The 18,793-nt window shown below is 45.3% G+C and overlaps 2 protein-coding genes across 3 annotated transcripts in view; one reads left to right on the plus strand and one right to left on the minus strand.

The window, feature by feature from the left end:
* Positions 1-5,854, minus strand: part of bbs9 (Bardet-Biedl syndrome 9) — a 479,777-nt gene extending 473,923 nt beyond the window's left edge. Inside the window, exon 1 of the mRNA XM_085993738.1 lies at positions 5,325-5,854. The gene's annotated coding sequence lies outside the window, so the exon portion shown is untranslated. The remainder of the gene's footprint in view (positions 1-5,324) is intronic.
* A 454-nt stretch (positions 5,855-6,308) lies between these two features.
* Positions 6,309-18,793, plus strand: part of nt5c3a (5'-nucleotidase, cytosolic IIIA) — a 35,225-nt gene continuing 22,740 nt past the window's right edge. The window contains exon 1 of one of the 2 annotated variants that reach the window (XM_085993748.1): positions 6,309-6,503. In XM_085993748.1, the coding sequence (XP_085849874.1) occupies positions 6,366-6,503 (138 nt within the window). In that variant the 5' untranslated portion in view covers positions 6,309-6,365. The remainder of the gene's footprint in view (positions 6,504-18,793) is intronic. The other variant, XM_085993749.1, reaches the window with a different exon arrangement.

The following is an 18,793-nucleotide window of genomic DNA, read 5'->3' on the forward strand; positions in this document are numbered from 1 at the left end:
GTCAAGCTTGCCCCTGACGATAATGTCCAGCACTGCAGACAACACTGGGTCATTTCTGCTGTTTCGTCGGACCTGTGTCGAAGTAACAGGCGCGTTCTCCACCTGCCTAAAATAGCAGATGTCCATGCTACGCGTCATAGGCTTGGTGACAGGCAGCGGCAACCTGGAAAGACCGTCGGCGTTGCCATGCAGGTCAGACTTGCGATATCTAATGTCAAATGTGTGTGCAGACAACAGCAGCGCCCACCTTTGCATTCTGCTCGCAAGTGACGGAATCCCTGTATGTGGCCCGAAGATGGTCGTGAGAGGGCGGTGATCTGTTAGTAGGGCGAATTGTCTCCCGTACAAATATTGGTGAAACTTGCGAACGCCAAAAACGATGCTCAGTGCTTCTCGTTCTATTTGGGCGTAGTTAGTTTCAGCTCTGTTCAAAGTCCTAGATGCGAATGCTATCGGCTTCTCTTCTCCGTTTGGCATGATATGAGAAACGACCGCTCCCACACCATATGACGATGCATCGCAAGCTAACTTGTATTGGTAATGAAGGGTTAAAATGCGTCAAAGTCTCTGACTTCAGGAGCGTGTCCTTTGCTGTCACGAACGCCTCCTGGCACTTGTTAGTCCATTCCCACTTCTTGTCTTTACATAGCAACCAATGCAGCGGCCTCAGCATCGAGGCTAGGTTCGGTATGAACTGTCCATAGTAGTTCAGTAACCCTAGAAAAGAACGCAGCTGGCTGATATTTTCAGGTGCTGGAGCATCCACGATTGCCTTGGTCTTTGACGGTGCCTTGTGAAGGCCTGTGGCATCGATCACATGACCGAAGTACTCAACTGATGCCTGAAAAAAAATCGCATTTATCCCTGCGAACTCAGAGTCCGTAATCCCTCAGTCTCTGTAGCATTGCGTCCAAGTTACGCAGATGGTCTTGGTCATCACACCCAGTAACTAAGATATCATCTAAATAGCACTGAACTCCAGGCAATCCACTAAGGATCTGGTTCATAGCACATTGGAAAAGCGCTGGAGCTGATGTAATTCCGAAAGGAAGTCGACGATACCTAAATAGGCCCTTGTGCGTCACAATAGTCAGCATTTCTCGTGACTGTTCATCCACATGCATTTGCAGGTAGGCTTGACAGAGGTCGATTGTGCTAAACTTCTGGCCCCCAGCAAGTCCCACAAACAAATCATCAATATGGGGAAGCGGATATTGCTCCACTGACAATACAGGGCTAACAGTTACTTTAAAATCTCCACATATCCTAACTCCACCCCCTTTCTTGAGCACTGGTACGATGGGCGTTGCCCATTCACTCACGCTGACTGGTTCTAGTACAGGAAACTTTAAAGTTCCGGATGCCTGAGCGGGTTATCTACCCAGGCTATTTTTAACAAAGAAAAATTAAAAAATCAAGAAATGTGCAATATACAGTAATTGGGTACTCACCTACAGAATGTTGTTAAATGGATGGTGAAAGATGCTTGATTAAGTACAGTACTGCCAGTTGATGGTAATCCATAACTCTTTAATTACTTAACAAGAAAACAAAACTTATAAATGACTTAACAGTACTGTAAAACAAATCTTATAAACGACTTAACAGTAAAACAAAACTTATAAATGACTGTACAGTACACCAAAACTTATAAACGACTATACAGTACAGTATAAAGTACTGTACGGTGGTTGACTATACACTTATTCCAAGCCAACTGGTTCATCAGGAATATCCATGCCAGCTGGGTCATCAGGATCATGCACTTTAACAGATTCTTCAGGCACTTCCACTGCTCCAACTCTTTTGGAAGCTTTCCTAAACATGTCCCGGATGTCTGCTTGCTTAGTGGACTCTTGCCTTCTTTGTAGAAAAGGTGGAATTCAGAATATGGAGCTGCATAACTTCTTGGGCAGAATAGCAAGAATGGCTTTCAGCAAATGTAAATAATGAAACAAAATCTTCTGCAGCTTTAGCCCAAGAAACCTTTTTCACTTCATAAATCACATCCTCTTCAGTTTCCATCACACTTTCCTTTTTTTTCCTTTGGATTCAAAACATTCTCCATTATTTCATCATCACTTAGCAAATGCACAACAGCAACTTCTCTATTGGCATCAACCCACTGCTGAACATCACATTCACGGAGGTGACGTAGAGGGTTTGCTGGGCCTACATCTTTCAGCATGCCAGCCATTTCCATTACTGCAGTCTTCCACGGACGAAGATTGAACCCATGAAATTCCTCCTCTGAAGAAGAACCTTCAGCAAACATTACAGAAGGCCGCAATTTGCACCAGGCTTGTCTCAAAGTGTGACCTTTCACCAATTTCCAGGAACATGCAACATTAAAGATGGCATCTTTAAGATTGTATTCCTTCTGAAATGCCCGAATACCTGTATTGTCATCTTGGCTTATCAGTCTACGTAGGAAGTCTTTCTTGTAATGACACTTGAGATTTTCGATAACGCCCTGGTCCATGGGTTGTATGAGAGAAGTTACATTTGGTGGCAAATAAATGGTGAAAATATTTCCTGAAACCAACTCTGATTCATGCGGATGGGCTCTACAATTATCAAGCAATAAAATGCATTTGCTATCTTCAGGTTTCCCTATTCTACAGAAATGTCCCCTCACAAATGGAACAAAAATATGATGGAACCAATTTGAAAAGATTTCCTTATCCATCCAAGCATTTGTTTGAACTTTGTACTCAACAGGTAAGTGCTTCACATTCTTAAATGCACGGGGATTTTTATACTTCCCAATGACGAGAAGTTTAACCTGGTGTGATCCAGCAGCGTTCGCACGTTAGCACGGTTACACGATCTTTATTTTTCTTGTAACCTGCAGCATTAGCCTCACTAGCCCCAGCAAGTGTTGATTCTGGCAAAAACCTCCAAAATAAGCCAGTTTCATCGGCATTGTATATCTGTTCTGGCGACAAATTATGTTGCTGCACAATCTGATTGAAATAATCGCAGTATTCTTCTGCGGCATCATGATCAGCTGATTTCTTCTCCCCGGAAACATCGAGTCGTCGTATCCCATGCCATGCCTTGAAGCACGATAGCCATCCATCAGAGAAAGCACACTTGTCAGTGAGCTCCATCTTTGCATAGAAATCCTTCCCTTTTTCGATTAGCATGGGTCCGGAAATCGGAACACCCTCTGAACGCTTCAGAGAAAACCACTCACAAAGCACGGTATCCAGCTCTTCAAGCTTAGGCTTATGAAGCGTGCGCCGTTTCTCTACACTCTTAGATGTCTCCGAGCTTGCATAAAACTTGAGCAGCTTATCCTTCTGCGCTTTGATGTCGTACATTGTTGACGAACCGATTTTGAATTCATTCATAATGTTCATACGCTTTGCTCCCCTTTCCAGTCGTTGGCATATTTCGATTTTCTGTTTTAAAGTTAACACCACTCTCTTCCTTTTGGTTGGATGATCTTTTGGGATTTCCATAATGCAATACAATGAGTTGCAACAGCGTTGGAGCCACACAGTACTGGAACCCTGAAAAATGGCTGATCAGAAGAGGCTACCGGCAGCATGGGAGAGTGAGACTCCTGATCCAGGGTTTCTGAGGTGTTCCGACTTCCGATAGCGCCAAGAGGCCGAGTAGTGGCAGTTTGGAGAACTACCCCCACTGACGAACTCGGCAACTGTTGGAGACTCGGACTCGGAACCGGCAACATTGCCAGTTACTGAGGTGCAGTTTTCGGAGCGAGGTTTTGCCGGTGGCTAGAGCTTGCCGGACACTTCGCCTCCGGATAACACAAAGTTTTCTGTACTCCGCTTTCAACTAGGGCTTCTAAGTCAGCCTCGACTTTTGGTCTGATGGCATAAGGTACGAGTCGTGCCTTCATGAACTTGGGTTTGCTATCCTGCTTAATACGAAGCTTCACAGTAATATCTTTCATGCTACCCAGTTCTCCATTAAAGACTTCTGCATGTTCTTTAAGATGGTGGGTAAGCCTGGATCATTGTGTGACATCATATAGACTGATGACTAGTCTAATTTTATTCCCTCCATCCACGAACGTCCCAGCAGGGAGGGGTAGTCTCCTTTAACTACGTAGAGTGGTAACTTCCTAGTTTGTCCATTCACCTGAACTGTGACCTCAGTGATCCCTCTCACGGTTACTCTTTCACCGGTATATGTCTTTAACGCTCGGTTAGCTGGCTGAAGTGGAAGGTGCTTTAATGTCTTTTTGTAGACTGTCTCTGACATAAGAGATACTGCTGCCCCGGTATTGATCTGCATTCGCACAGGCTGCCCCTCTAGCAAGGGTGAGACCCAGTAGCCATGCGAATCCCCAGCTACAGTCAGCACGTTCAGTGATAGTTCCTCCTCTGACGTGTCACTTGCCTCTGTTTTGTCCTGTTCTACAGAGCGGACATGCTTCTTTGTCTTTTGTCTGAATGTTTTTTTTTCTTCCTTCCATCTTTGACGTTTTCTGTGTCCTTTTTATTTCTGCATGCGCGCTGAATATGTCCCTTTTTACCACAGCTGTGGCAATCCATGTCCACACACCAGCATGCAGACGCAAGATGCCCCGTTTTACCACAACGGAAGCATAGCCCTTGGCTCTCTGTTCTTACTTTGTGCACTTTTTCTGTTGCATCCAACTGTTGAGCTTCCTTAGCTGCCAATTCCATGGAAATACTGATTTCAATGGCCTTTTGTAGAGTCGGATTACTCTCCGTTAATAGTCTCTTCCGTATGGCTTTAGTTCTCATACCACACACTAGCCTGTCTCTTATAGTATCATTTAGCACGTCATTAAACTCACAGTGCTCTGATAGTCTTTTTAGTGCAGCTACAAACATGGTCACTGTTTCTCCTTCTTCCTGGTTACGCCTGTGGAACCTAAACCTCTCAGCTATGACTAGGGGTTTGGGTGAAAAATGCCCTTTTAGTACCTCCACAATTTCACTATATTGTTTAGTCCCTGGTTTATCTGGATGCACTAAAGTACACAAAAGATTGAAAGTCTTTGGTCCCATCACACGTAACAATGTAGGTACTACTTTGTTCCCTCCAATGTCATTTGCTTGTGTGAAGTATTCAAATCGTTCTGTGTATGAGCTCCATTGTTCGACATTCTCATCAAACGGTCCAATGTTACCGATAATTCCAGCCATTTTCCTTCTCTCAGGCTCCTAATTATCATTCACTAAGGGTCCTTCCAATGTTGAACTCAACTAAAATCACTATCAGTTATTTAGTGCTTCAATTCACAGATCGTTTCACAGTCGAATAAATGTCCTTCCCGATTTACTCACTGCTTTTCCTCCCCTTCCTCAAGTCGTTAGTACCTTATACGCCGTCTTGTCTTCCCGCCATTGCAAGCTCCTTTATCCTCGAGCCAGCCTCACTTTAATTAACTGTCCACGGCAAAAATAAGTTTTAAAACACGTAAAACCCGACTATCTTCCGCACAGCAGAGCCACGTAAGTTCAGACGTCCTCGTCGCCACTTTTGTTAAATCTCAAGAGTTTAATAACCTTGCTTGTATAACAATTAAAAGAGTACGCAAGAGACAGAGTTCAGTTAACAGCCATTACTTTCCAGAAGCTTCTCAACGTCATGCACTCTATTTCCCATAGTGCATTGCACATCACAACCACAGTAAGGTATGTGGGACATTTCAAATACAACATTCAAAATGCACAACAATCTGGCTCTGCACTGCTACTGCACCCCATGCCCACATTTTGCTTCATACCCCAAGCGGGACACGTTTACAAACAGCTCTAGTCGGAGCCGTTCCGCCTGCGCCGAGCACACGCCCAGGTCGTAGCCGCTGCGCATCCGCCGAGCATAATACACGCAGTTCGGAGCCGATGCACATGCGCCGAGCACACGCCCAGGTCGTAGCCGCTGCGCATGCGCCGAGTATAATACACTCAGGTCGGAACCGATGCGCATGCGCCGAGTATAATAATGTAAAAAGTCACACAACACCAGGTTATAGTCCAACAGCTTTATTTGAAATCACAAGCTTTCGGAGCGCTGCTCCTTCTTCGTGGCTCTGAAAGCTTGTGATTTCAAATAAAGCCGTTGGACTATAACCTGGTGTTGTGTGACTTTTTACATTTGTCCACCCCAGTCCAACTCCGGCATCTCCACACCATGGCCGAGTATAATACACTCAGGTCGGAGCCGATGCGCATGCGCCGAGCACATTCCCAGGTCGTAGCCGCTGCGCATGCGCCGATCAGAATACACTCAGGTCGGAGCCGCTGCGCATGCGCCGAGCCTACTCCCAGATCGTAGCCACGGCGCATGCGTTGAGCATACTCCCAGGTCGTAGCCGCTGCGCACGCGCGAATGAGCTCGGCCGGGGCCCGCTACCGATGGACCGGGTGGCGGTGGTAAAGTTGGGTGTGGTGGCTGGGGCCGGAGTGTGTGTGGTGTTCGGAGGGGCTGTGTTAGCGCAGTACATCTTCACCATGAAGAAGAAAGCGGGTCGCAAGACCAAGATCATCGAGATGGTGAGTGAGCGGGGCCCGGGGTCAGTTAGTCTGGGGGTCGGGGGCCCGGACCCGGCCGGTCCGGTCTGGCCGGGTCCGGGGTGTGGCCGCCGACCACTGCCCTAGTCACAAAGGTGCAGGAACTGATGCTCTCCCCGGGGCTCATCCGGCGTGAGCCGCCGTCACGGTGAGGACAGGACCCGGGACCCGGCTCACAAAGGCCCCCACCCCCGGCAGCGCAGAGACGGTGGAGGAGAGCAGTTGGTGTCCTGACACATGTCAGGCCGGGGTGGACATGAGGCAGGTGAGGTACTTGCAGCCAGTGAGACTCCCGGGTTATTGAGCACCTGCATTGGCGAAGATTGGTTTCATTTACAGACCTGAGAACTCACTGGCAATAACCTTACAGCAAAGCCTGTAGAGCCAGATTGGTACCTGTTGAGTGCGATGCTCAGCAGGCAGACCAGAGTTATACTGCCAGCTACAGCTTGTATTGAGCTTAACCACAAAGGTCAAGCCAGCAGATGTGGATCTCCCCTGCCCGGGTGATTAATTTGAAATGTTCCGCCAGGAGTGGTGCTTCTTTTAATACGTTATAACAAGAAAAAGTAAAAAGTAAGCCTATAAAATGCACACCATTGACAATTATAAAATGGGGCTGGAGCAAAATCCAAGTAGTGGAGTGCTACCAAGTCTATTTGATCTTGAAGCTTTTGCTTCAATGTGGTTGAAAATCAGATTGTGTGCAAAGCTAACCCTGCAGCCTTTGACATAGCTGATCACTACCCCCCCCCCCTCCTCTAACGCCTCTCCGCCATCGTCCACCTGGGTGGGACTGCCTTCGCCTGGTTCCATTCTTATTTGCCCGGTTGTAGCCAGAGAATCACCTGCAATGGCATCCCTTCCCAGTCCTGCATTGTTGCCTCTTGAGAACCCCAAGGATCTATCCTTGGCCCCCTTCTATTTCTCATCTACATGCTGCCCTTCGGTGTCATCATCTGAAAACACAACGTCAGATTCCACATGTACGCTGATAGCACCTAGCTCTACCTCACCACCACCTGTCTCGACCCCTCCACTGTTTCTAATTTGGCAGACTGTTTCACAGAATCACAGAAACCCCACAGTGCAGATAGAGGCCATTTCGGCCCATCGAGCCTGCACCGACACATATCCCACCCGATCCCCGTAACCCCTACACCAACACACATCCCACCCTATCTCTGTAACCCCACGTATTTAATCCCCCTAACACTAAGGGTCAATTTATCATAGCCAATCAGCCTAACCCGCACATCTTTGGACTGTGGGAGGAAACCGGAGCACCCGGAGGAAACCCACGCAAACACGGGGAGAATGTGCAAACTCCACACAGACAGTCGCCCGAGGCCGGATTTGAACCCGGGTCCCTGGCGCTGTGAGGCAACAGTGCTAACCACTATGCCACCGTGCTGTCCGACATCCAGTACTGGATGAGCAGAGATTTCCTCTAACTAAATATTGGGAAGACCAAAGCTATTGTCTTTGTTCCCCGCCACAAAATTCATTCCCTAGCCACCGACTCCATCTTTCTCCCTTTCTCTCTTGAGGCGGAACCAGACCACTGGGGAACATTGGTGTCATATCTGATCCAAAGATGAACTTCCGCTCCATCACCAAGACCGCCTACTTCCACCTCCATAACATCGCCTGTCTCTGCGCCTGCCTCAGCTGAAATCCTTTGTTACTTCATTGGCTGTCAAGTGCTTTGGAACATCCGGCGGTCATGAAAGGCGCTGTATTAAAGCAAGGCTCTCACTCTTGCTCGCGCTCTCTTTCTCTTTCTCTCTCTCTAGATTTGACTATTTCAATGCTCTCCTGGCTAGCCAGTCTGGCAACGCCTTGATTTTAAAATTCTCATCCTTGTTTTCAAATCGCTCCCTTTCTCTAATCTCTAGCTGTGCACTCCTCCGCGATATCTGCACTTCTCCAATTATGGCCTCTTGCGCATCCTTGATTTTAATCCACCCACCATTGGCGGCTGTGTCTTCAGCTGCCTAGGCACTGGAATTCCCTCCCTAAGCCTTTCCGTCGCTACACCTCTCTCCTCCTCTAAGATGTGCCTCTGTCCTAATATTTCCTTATGTGGATTGGTGTCACAGTTTGTTTGCTGATGCTCTGGTGAAGCGCTTTGGGATGTTTTACTATGTTAAAGGTGCTATATAGATGCAAGTTATTGTTATAAAATGTGGCTGGAGCAAAATCCAAGTAATGTGGCACTACCTGCTCGAGGCGATCTTGCAGCTTTTTCTGCAGTGTGGTTGAAAATCAGATTGCTTACCTGATTCCAGAGTTATACTGTCGCTTATACAATGTACACCAGACAAGAAACCGATAGCTGACCAGGGAATCAGAAGTGGATCTAGGTTACCGAGGCACTGACTGAGTGCATAACTTACCAATTTTATACTTGCAATTGGGAGTCGGGTGAAGTTCATCTTTTTTTGCACCTTAATTTGCCACGATAAATTTTAGTTAGTTCTCAAACGCCACCAAAAATCACACTCATCTATAAACCTCAACATTGACTGCTATACGGAGCTTTCTTTTAAGGTGGACATGATTTTTCTGGAAGTATCAAGCTTTCGAATGGTTGGTTTGAGCAGCGCTGGCTTTAGGCTAAAGGCTGAACTGCTTTCAACGTCATCATTTGCCTTTTCCCATTACAGATGCTGACTGGCCTACTGTGTGTTTCTAGCATTTTCTTTTTATTTCAGTTTTCCAGCATTTGCAGCTTTAATTTATATGCCAGGTATAGCTTTTGAATAAGAACATAAGAAATAGGAGCAGGAATAGGCCACTTGGCCCCTCGAGCCTGCTCTGCCATTCAGTGAGATCATGGCTGATCTTGGACTCAAAGCCACTTCCCCGCCCGCTCCCCATAAACTCTTCACTCCCTTATCTTGCAAAAACCTATCTCCACCTTAAATGTATTCAATGACCCAGCCTCCACAGCTCTCAGATTTATGACCCTCTGAGAGAAGAAATTCCTCCTCATCTCAGTTCAAAAGGCCGACCCTTTATTCTGAAACTATGCCCCGAGTTCTAGATTTCCCCTCGAGGGGAAACATCCTCTCTGCATCTACCCTGTCGAGCCCCCTCAGTATCTTATGTTTCAATAAGATCACCTCTCATTCTTCCACATTCCAATGAGTATAGGCTCAACCTAAATGCTCTTAGATGTTCCTGGTGGGCATGTGGGTTTAATTTGTGAGTGTGTTGGACCAAAGAATACATTTTGTGTGACGAGAGAGGTAAATATACACTTGAGCTAGAGTGAGTGGTTACCAGCTCTGCTGTGCTGCATTGCACTGCTCTGACAAATATGAAAGCAGCAGTTCGGTTGCACTGATGCAGGAAATGCATAGTCCTGACGCAGTGAAAATCCACTAACACTTTTCCCAAAGGGATCCTTTAAACCACGTGTCAGTAGGTAAGCAGCTGCTTATACTGAGACATATTGGCAATGTATTATTAACATGGCGTAGCTGGTGACGAGTAATTCATATTCTTGTGAAAGTGGTCTCTCAGTTTTCTAAAGGTCTGTTGGTGCGTTCATAGATACTACAGTAATTACTGTGCCATTGAAGCATCCTGCTTAAAACTTGTGCTTAGAAATAGTTCCCCTTCCCTTTCGTCTCCACCACTCCTTCCATCCCTGCCCTGCTCAAAATAAGCGTTCTAGTAGTTGTTCACATAGTTGCCTACCTATATGACCCACTTTTTGCATTCACAGTCTGCATTTCCAGCCCCTGGTCATGCACAGTCTGGAAAGCCAGCTGTTTTCTGGGGTACGAAATTTCCCAGTGTCATGATTCACATTTGCCCATACACTGAACATAAAAACATAAGAATTAGGAGCAGGAGTAGGTCATATGGCCCCTTGAGCCTGCTTCGCCATTCAGTAAGATCATGGCTGATCTTTGGCCTCAACTCCACTTTCCCGCCCAATCACCATATCCCTTGGTTCCTCTAGAGTCCATTATCTCCGCCTTGAATATACTCAAAGATTCAGCCTCCACAGCCCTTTGGGGTAGAGAATTCCAAAAATTCACAACCCTCTGAGTGAAGAAATTCCTCCTCATCTCAGTCTTAAATGGCCAACCCCTTATCCTGAGATTATGCCCCCTAGTTCTAGACTCTCCAGCCAGGGGAAACAATCTCTCCGCATCTACCTTGTCAGCCCCCTTCAGAATCCAATGTGTTTCAATGAGATTACCTCTCATTCTTCGAAACTGAAACATGGTGCCTGCTCAGAAGAGGTGAATTGCAGCGAATCACTGGACGAGTTCGGCAGTCCCCGTGTCTCCACATGTACGGGAGCATAACTAGCCAGATTAGGGACATCGCACTGGCTCCGGTGACACTCCTTGGTGTTGCTGAGCTTTCTGTGGGTCTCCCTCTCAATAATGTTGCCAAGCTCCTTCTCCTTAATGCAGAGTCACAGTGCACTTCAAAACGCTAGAAAATGCACCAAAGAAGGGTCCAAAATTAATCCCCGGGGAGGGGGCACGGCCCCAAACTGCCCCTGAAAAATTACACCATCAGAGGTCACTCCCCTCCCCATTACAATGCAGAAAATGCACTTTTGTCTCCTTCAGTTTTTTTCCCCCTATAGTACAAGTGATTGACTATTGGGTGCAACTGCAGTTTAAGTCACAAGTAGTTGATGTCTCATTTCACTCCCATTGTAATTACTTTTCGAATGTCATATGTGAGGCTGTTGGGTTTCAATTTTCATAGAAAAGCAATCTGAGTTGAGTAATTCTTTTCAAATCCTGAAATCCAATGTAATAAAGGAATTTAAGTAATTGCGTTGCCTTGGAAGCACTGGCCTTGGTCACGTCTTTATTGAGGGTTGTTTTCCAGTTGTACTTTGCCTTTTGCTTTGTCCATTTTATGTGGACTAGTCAACTTTTCAGAGTTCTGGTAGGTTGACATGTATGCAGTCTTTGCTTGATACAAGGAATTCAACTCTGGAGCAATGATGTGTGGCCCAGAATATAATTTCAATATAAATTGAATAATTGACTGCAAAGCCATGTATTTGTTATCTGACAAAAACACCAATGCAAAATTTACCTACATATTTGGGCTCAGCTTGATTTCTGAAATGAGACTGAATGGGGTGGGGTTGTCGGACATTCCAGGACTACTTTAAGTTTGGCTGCCACCAATCCTAGTGCAGGGAGCAGTAAATTTGCCTTGTTGTGTCATGTCTCCAGACCCCTCGGGCATTAACGTGAGCCGTGTCCTGTGATAACGCAATGTTGTGGAGCAGGCTATGTGAATTATAATTTTACAGAGTAAGCCGAGCATGTTTCTGTATCTTAAGCATGGAAATGCATATTCAAATAGATTATCTCAAATATTTTGTATCTTTTTAGTGTATATTAGTTTAAATTTGTATTTGAGATTGACCCGTTGCAAGTATTCATGCAAGAAGTAGCCTTTCATAATTATTGAACAGCATTTGTATCTTCTCACTTCCAGTGCCATATCTGGTTCAAACGTTTAGTTCCATGTTTCCACTACAATGTAACATTTGGTACCAGTAATAATTTCAACTATTTCATTTTTGTCAATTTCAGTTTTTACTCATCTGAAAATTTACATGCTTAAATGAAAAAAAATAGAAATTATGTAAACTTTGTGAAAGGACAGAAAATTGACCGTGTTTGCGTGGGTTTTTCCTCCGGGTGCTCCGGTTTCCTCCCACAGTCCAAAGATATGCGGGTTAGGATGATTGGCTATGATAAATTGACCTTAGTGTTAGGGGGATTAACTACGTGGGGTTACGGGGATAGGGTGGGATATGTGTCGGTGCAGGCTCGATGGGCCGAAATGGCCTCTATCTGCACTGTGGGGTTTCTGTGATTTCTGTGAATAGTGGAAGCAACTGTAATACAAACATTGAACTAATCCTTTAAACAATGTGGCAATGAAAATGTGAAATAAATGTTGCTGTGCAATAATTTTGAAAGGTTACTTAACTAGTCACTTCTGAAAACAACTTCAGTAAGTTTGCAATAGCTCTACAGGAAGTAACTTTAAAAAAAATTAATTGTTGGGATGTGGGCGTCACTGGCAAGGCCGACATTTATTGTCCATCCCTAGGTGCCCCTTGAAAAGGTGGTGGTGAGCCGCCGCTTTGAACAGTCTGTGTGGTGAAGGTACTCCCATAGTGCTGTTAGGTAGGAAGTTCTGGGATTTTGACCCAGCGACAAAAAAAGGAATGGTGATGCATGTCAAATTTGGAATCGTGCATGACTTTCTCAATCTGCATTTTTACTTGGTTATAACAGGGGCGTGATAAGCCATCCAAGATCATGCATTGAGGAACCAAAAAATGCATCAACACACAACTTATATTTATATAGCCCCTTTAACATAGTAAAACATCCCAAGGCACTTCACAGGACCGTTATTAGACACTTTCATCACAAGATTATTACAAATGAGTAAAGCCATTCGGCCCATCTGAATGAATCTATCCAGGAAGATCCTGAAGTTTCTCCCATGGTAGCATCCAGTCGATTTCTTAAACAATTCCAGGTTTTTTATCTCGCCTATTCAGTCTGAAAGTCTAATTCACACATTTATCACTCTGGGTAAAGGAAGATTTCCTGATATCGGTGCTAAAATGTTCTTTTACTAGTCCCCTTGCATGCATGGTTGGTCAGTCATTATGGTCAGCACTCCCCATGTCCTGCTTGCTGTGCAGCACAAATGCTTGGCTTCACATCAGCGTCATTCTTCAAATCTACCTCGCCAGAAATGATCATCTTTTAATTCTGGATCATTCAGTCGCGCGTTACCGTCCGTATGATCCCTTTACTGGCCTGGAATTTGCGGTAGGTAATAACAGCGAGCGAACAGCATTCACTGTTATTACCCCTTTGAAACTGACCGCAACTTCAGCATGTAGCGCCGTGCATCCTAACGCGGAAATCCTGAAGTTGAGGTCAGTCATTCACTGCTCTGACACTGGCTGCACTGAGGCGCCCTCCTCACCCCACAGCTGGAAATCAGTGTAATGTGAAATCAGAGAAACTGACCAAAACTTTGGCTCTTCCGTGGTAATCTCGCTGTTAAATACCTGTGGTAAACCACTTTATCGTTACACTATAGTTATCACTGTTGTATTGTTATCACCGTTGTATCACGATACGAGGTCGCCTCTTGTCGCGCTGTTATACCTGGGCTGACCACCTCCGACTCCGCCCATGGCTCCACCTACCTGCCCAGGTATAAAGGTAGTCGACTGGCTGGTATTCCTCCTTGTTGGACCCGATCACCCACGAGGGTGGGCTCTGTTATTTAGTCAATAAAAACCTTTAGTTACGTTCTTAACTCGTCGCCTTTTATTGGACGAATTGATAGGTATATCAATTTTATTTAAAAGGTAGACCCCTTTAAAAGGAAGACCCTTTTGGATTAGGTGTAACTGGGGTTTTAACAGCATATTAACTGCTAAACAAACGTTATGGCCCCGAAAAACTCATTTTAATTTTGTGCTGTGTCAAATTTATCCATTTTAATAAAAATAAAAAAATTGAAGAAACTTTATATAAATTTTTTTTTTTAAAGTATGTTTTTATTTCAGGTTTACCTTTTCCCCGTGTGAAAGTCCCAATCTTTGTTTTGCTCTCTAACATTTTTAAAAAGTTAGAATAAAAGGTGCTTACTCACTTCCTGGTGCTCTGAGAATTCTGCATTGTGATTGGCTGCTTAAACAGTTTGTTGACGTCACAGCAGCTCGCGTTAGGGAATCCTCATTAACTTGCACTGATTTCAGTTGCACCTCTGAAAAGGCAAACTTCTTGCTACAGAGATCAAGATCTCTGTGGGAAGCTTACTTTGGGGCCAGCGGCAAAACTTCGCCACTGACCGCAAATTATGGGCCACTATGTCTGCGGCTCCGCGCATCTAGTTTTTACAATGTCTTGCATCCGTGTATCATGTATATTTTAATTCCACTTATTTTGTTATTTCAATTTGTAGATAATTGGGTCTCAGCTGTGGCTCAGTGGGTAGCACTCTCGCCTCTGAGTCAGAAGCTCGTGGGTTCAAGTCCCACCCCAGAATCTTGAACTGGCATTCCAGTGCAGTACTGAGGGAGTGCGGCAGTGTCAGAGGTGCCGTCTTTCGGGTGAGATGTTAAACCGAGGCCCCGTCTACCCTTTCGGGTAAAAGATCCCATGGCACTATTTTGAAGAGGAGCCGGGGAGTTATCCCCGGTGTCCTGGGCCAATATTTATTATCCCTCAATCAACACCACAAAAACAGATTATTTGGTTATTTATCTTATTGATATTTGTGGGACCTTGCTGTGCGTAAATTGGCTGTGAAGCATTTGGGGATGTCCTGAGGTCATGAAAGGTGCTATTTAAGTGCAAGTTTGAGCTGCCCTGCCCTCCCCTCCCTCCGTCTCTCTATTCTCCAGGGATGAAACATTCTATTTAGGTGTGCTGCATCTCCTCATCGTGGTGGGAGTGGGGTTACAGTGAAATAAGCTGGAACTTCCAGACAAATTATTTTTTAAAAAACAAGCAACAGTTTTAAACTGCAATTTCATTGCTGTATACATTTTAAAAAGATAATTAATACTTTTAAGTAAGAAGCAATAGATGTTGCTTTTAGAACATGTGTGTTGTAACTCATGGGGTTTCTTTCCATCATTGACTTTTGCAACACTTGTGTTGTTCCGTAAGTACTGCCTATTGTGACATTGAGTATCCTTTGCATATCTGATGGGTTTTGCAATATAGGTGTTGTTTTCTAGAGTTCGAACAGTGAAGTACTGTGGAGGAGTTGGCCGTTTTGTAGGAATAGCTAACCAAGATATAGACTGTTAACCTTCACCTGATGTGTAAATGCTGCAGTGCTGTCTTTTTCTAGTTGATATTATTAACCAATATCATGGATCAAATTACTAACTCTGCTGTTGTTTGAGAATTCCAGTTTATTGGAACTAAAAAAAACTAGCATAATAAGAGGGAATTTTAGAAATCATCGCACTAAAGCTAGAAATAAAACATGCAATTGGAAATTTTAAACTGGACTTTGAAACGTTTATGTTCCCAATATCTTAAGCACTGATACAAAAGTTTGGGCTTGTATGATAAGAGTTAATTCATTAGTCATAGAGTCATAGAGTAATACAGCACGGATAGAGGCCCTTCGGCCCATCGTGTCCGCGCCGGCCATCAAGCCCTGTCTAATCTAATCCCATATTCCAGCATTTGGCCCGTAGCCTTGTATGCTATGGCATTTCAAGTGCACATCCAAATGCTTCTTAAATGTTGTGAGGGTTTCTGCCTCCACAACCCTTTCAGGCAGTGAGTTCCAGACTCCAACCACCCTCTGGGTGAAAAAGTTCTTTCTCAAATCCCCTCTAAACCTCCCGCCCTTTACCTTGAATCTATGCCCCCTAGTTATTGACCCCTCTACTAAGGGAAAAAGCTCCTCAGCATCCATCCTATCTATGCCCCTCATAATTTTGTACACCTCAATCATGTCCCCCCTCAGCTCCAAGGAAAACAAACCCAATCTGCCCAGTCTCTCTTCATAGCTGAAGCGCTCCAGCCCTGGTAACATCCTGGTGAACCTCCTCTGCACCCTCTCTAACACGATCACATCCTTCCTGTAGTGTGGCGACCAGAACTGCACACAGTATTCCAGCTGTGGCCTAACCAGTGTTTTATACAGCTCCATCATAACCTCCTTGCTCTTATATTCAATGCCTCGGCTAATGAAGGCAAGTATCCCATATGCCTTTTTTACCACCTTATCCACCTGTTCCGCCGCCTTCAGGGATCTGTGTACTTGCACACCCAGATCCCTCTGACCCTCCGTCTTGCCTAGGGTCTTTCCATTCATTGTGTATTCCTTTGCCTTGTTAGTCCCCCCAAAGTGCATCACCTCGCACTTTTCCGGGTTAAATTCCATTTGCCACTGTTCCGCCCATCTGACCAACCCATCTATATCGTCCTGCAGACTGAGGCTACCCTCCTCGCTATTTACCACCCTACCAATTTTTGTATCATCCGCGAACTTACTGATCATACCCTTTACATTCATATCCAAGTCATTAATGGAGACCACAAACAGCAAGGGACCCAGCACCGATCCCTGTGGTACCCCACTGGCCACAGGCTTCCAGTCACAAAAACAACCTTCGACCATCACCCTCTGCCTTCTGCCACTAAGCCAGTTTTGTATCCAATGTGCCAAGGCACCCTGGATTCCATGGGCTCTTACCTTCTTGACCAGTCTCCTGTGCGGGACTTTATCGAAGGCCTTACTGAAATCCATGTATACCACATCCACTGCGTTACCCTCATCCACACACCTAGTCACCCCCTCAAAAAATTCAATCAAATTAGTCAGACATGATCTTCCCTTGACAAAGCCATGTTGACTATCCCTGATTAATCCTTGCCTCTCCAAGTGGAGACAAATTTTGTCCCTCAGGATTTTTTCCAATAATTTTCCTACCACTGATGTTAGGCTCACTGGCCTGTAGTTCCCCGGTTTTTCCCTACTACCCTTCTTGAATAATGGTACTACATTAGCGGTTCTCCAGTCCTCTGGCACATCCCCTGTGGCCAGAGAGGTCCTGAATATATGTGTTAGAGCCCCCGCAATCTCCTCCTTTGCCTCACACAGCAGCCTGGGATACATTTCATCCGGGCCTGGGGATTTATCCATTTTTAGGCCAGCTAAAACCGCCAATACCTCCTCCCTCTCGATGTTAATATGTTCGAGCATATCACAGTCCCCCCGCCCTATTTCTATGTCTGCATCGTCCTTCTCCATAGTGAAAACAGATGCAAAAAGTTCATTTAGAACCCCTCCTACATCTTCCGGCTCCACACACAGATTGCCACTTTTGTCCCTAATGGGCCCTATTTTTTCCCTAGTTATCCTCTTACCCTTAATATACTTATAAAACATCTTCGGATTTTCCTTTATTTTGCTCGCCAGTGTTATTTCATGGCCCCTCCTTGATCTCCTAATTTCTTTTTTAAGTATCCCCCTGCACTTTTTGTACTCCTCTCGGGCTTCCTCCGTCTTTAGCCTTTTGTATCTACCAAAAGCCCTCCTTTTTTTCCTAATCCATTCTCGTATATCCCCTGACATCCAAGGTTCCCTGTGGTTTTTGGAACCACCCTTGACCTTTACGGGAACATGTTGCCATTGTATGATCTCAATCTCCCTTCTGAAAGCCTCCCATTGCTCCGATGCGGATTTTCCTACAAGTAGCTGATCCCAGTCCATTTTGGCCAGATCCTGCCTTATCCTATTAAAATCGGCCTTCCCCCAATTTAGAACCTTTATTTCCGGCCCATCCCTGTCCTTTTCCATGGCCACCTTAAATCTTACCATATTATGGTCACTATCACCAAAGTGCTCACCTACTAGCACTTTTTCCACTTGGCCGGCCACATTCCCTAGAATTAGGTCCAGTACCGCCCCCTCTCTTGTAGGACTTTCTACATGCTGGCTCAAAAAGCTCTCCTGGATGCACTTTAAGAATTCTACACCCTCTGAGCCTTTCACACTCTGACTATCCCAGTTAATATTGGGGAAGTTGAAATCCCCCATTATTATTACCCTATTATTTGCACATTTCTCTGAGATTTGCCTACATATCTGTTCCTCTATCTCCCCCTGACTGTTTGGAGGCCTATAGTACACTCCCAGCAAAGTGCTTGCCCCCTTTTTGTTTTTAAGCTCCACCCATATGGCCTCATTAGAGGACCCTGCTAATATATCATCCCTCCTTACTGCAGTAATTGACTCCTTAATTAATATTGCGACACCCCCTCCTCTTAAAGCTCCCCCTCTGTCTCGCCTAAAGATTCTGTACCCCGGAATATTGAGCTGCCAGTCTTGCCCTTCCCTCAACCATGTCTCCGTGATAGCAACAATATCATACTCCCATGTGTTTATCAACACCTTCAGTTCATCCACCTTATTTGCAAGACTCCTTGCATTAAAATAGATGCCATCCAGCCTTGCCCTTATATATTTGCCCTGTCTACCAAGCTGACTTGTTTTTTTCTCTATAATTGGCAGCACATCCCCCCCTATTTCAGCTCCCCTCTGTATCCCATCCCCCTGCCAAGTTAGTTTAAACCCCCCCCAACAGTGCTCGCAAACCTCCCCGCAAGGATATTTGTCCCGCTCTGGTTCAGGTGCAACCCGTCCGACTTGTACAAGTCCCACCTTTCCCAGAAGCAGGCCCAGTGATCCAGGAAAGTAAA

This window comes from Somniosus microcephalus, chromosome 7 (assembly GCF_052327205.1).
Source record: "Somniosus microcephalus isolate GS21.2 chromosome 7, FLI_Smic_1.0, whole genome shotgun sequence".
NCBI classification, from domain to species: domain Eukaryota; kingdom Metazoa; phylum Chordata; class Chondrichthyes; order Squaliformes; family Somniosidae; genus Somniosus; species Somniosus microcephalus.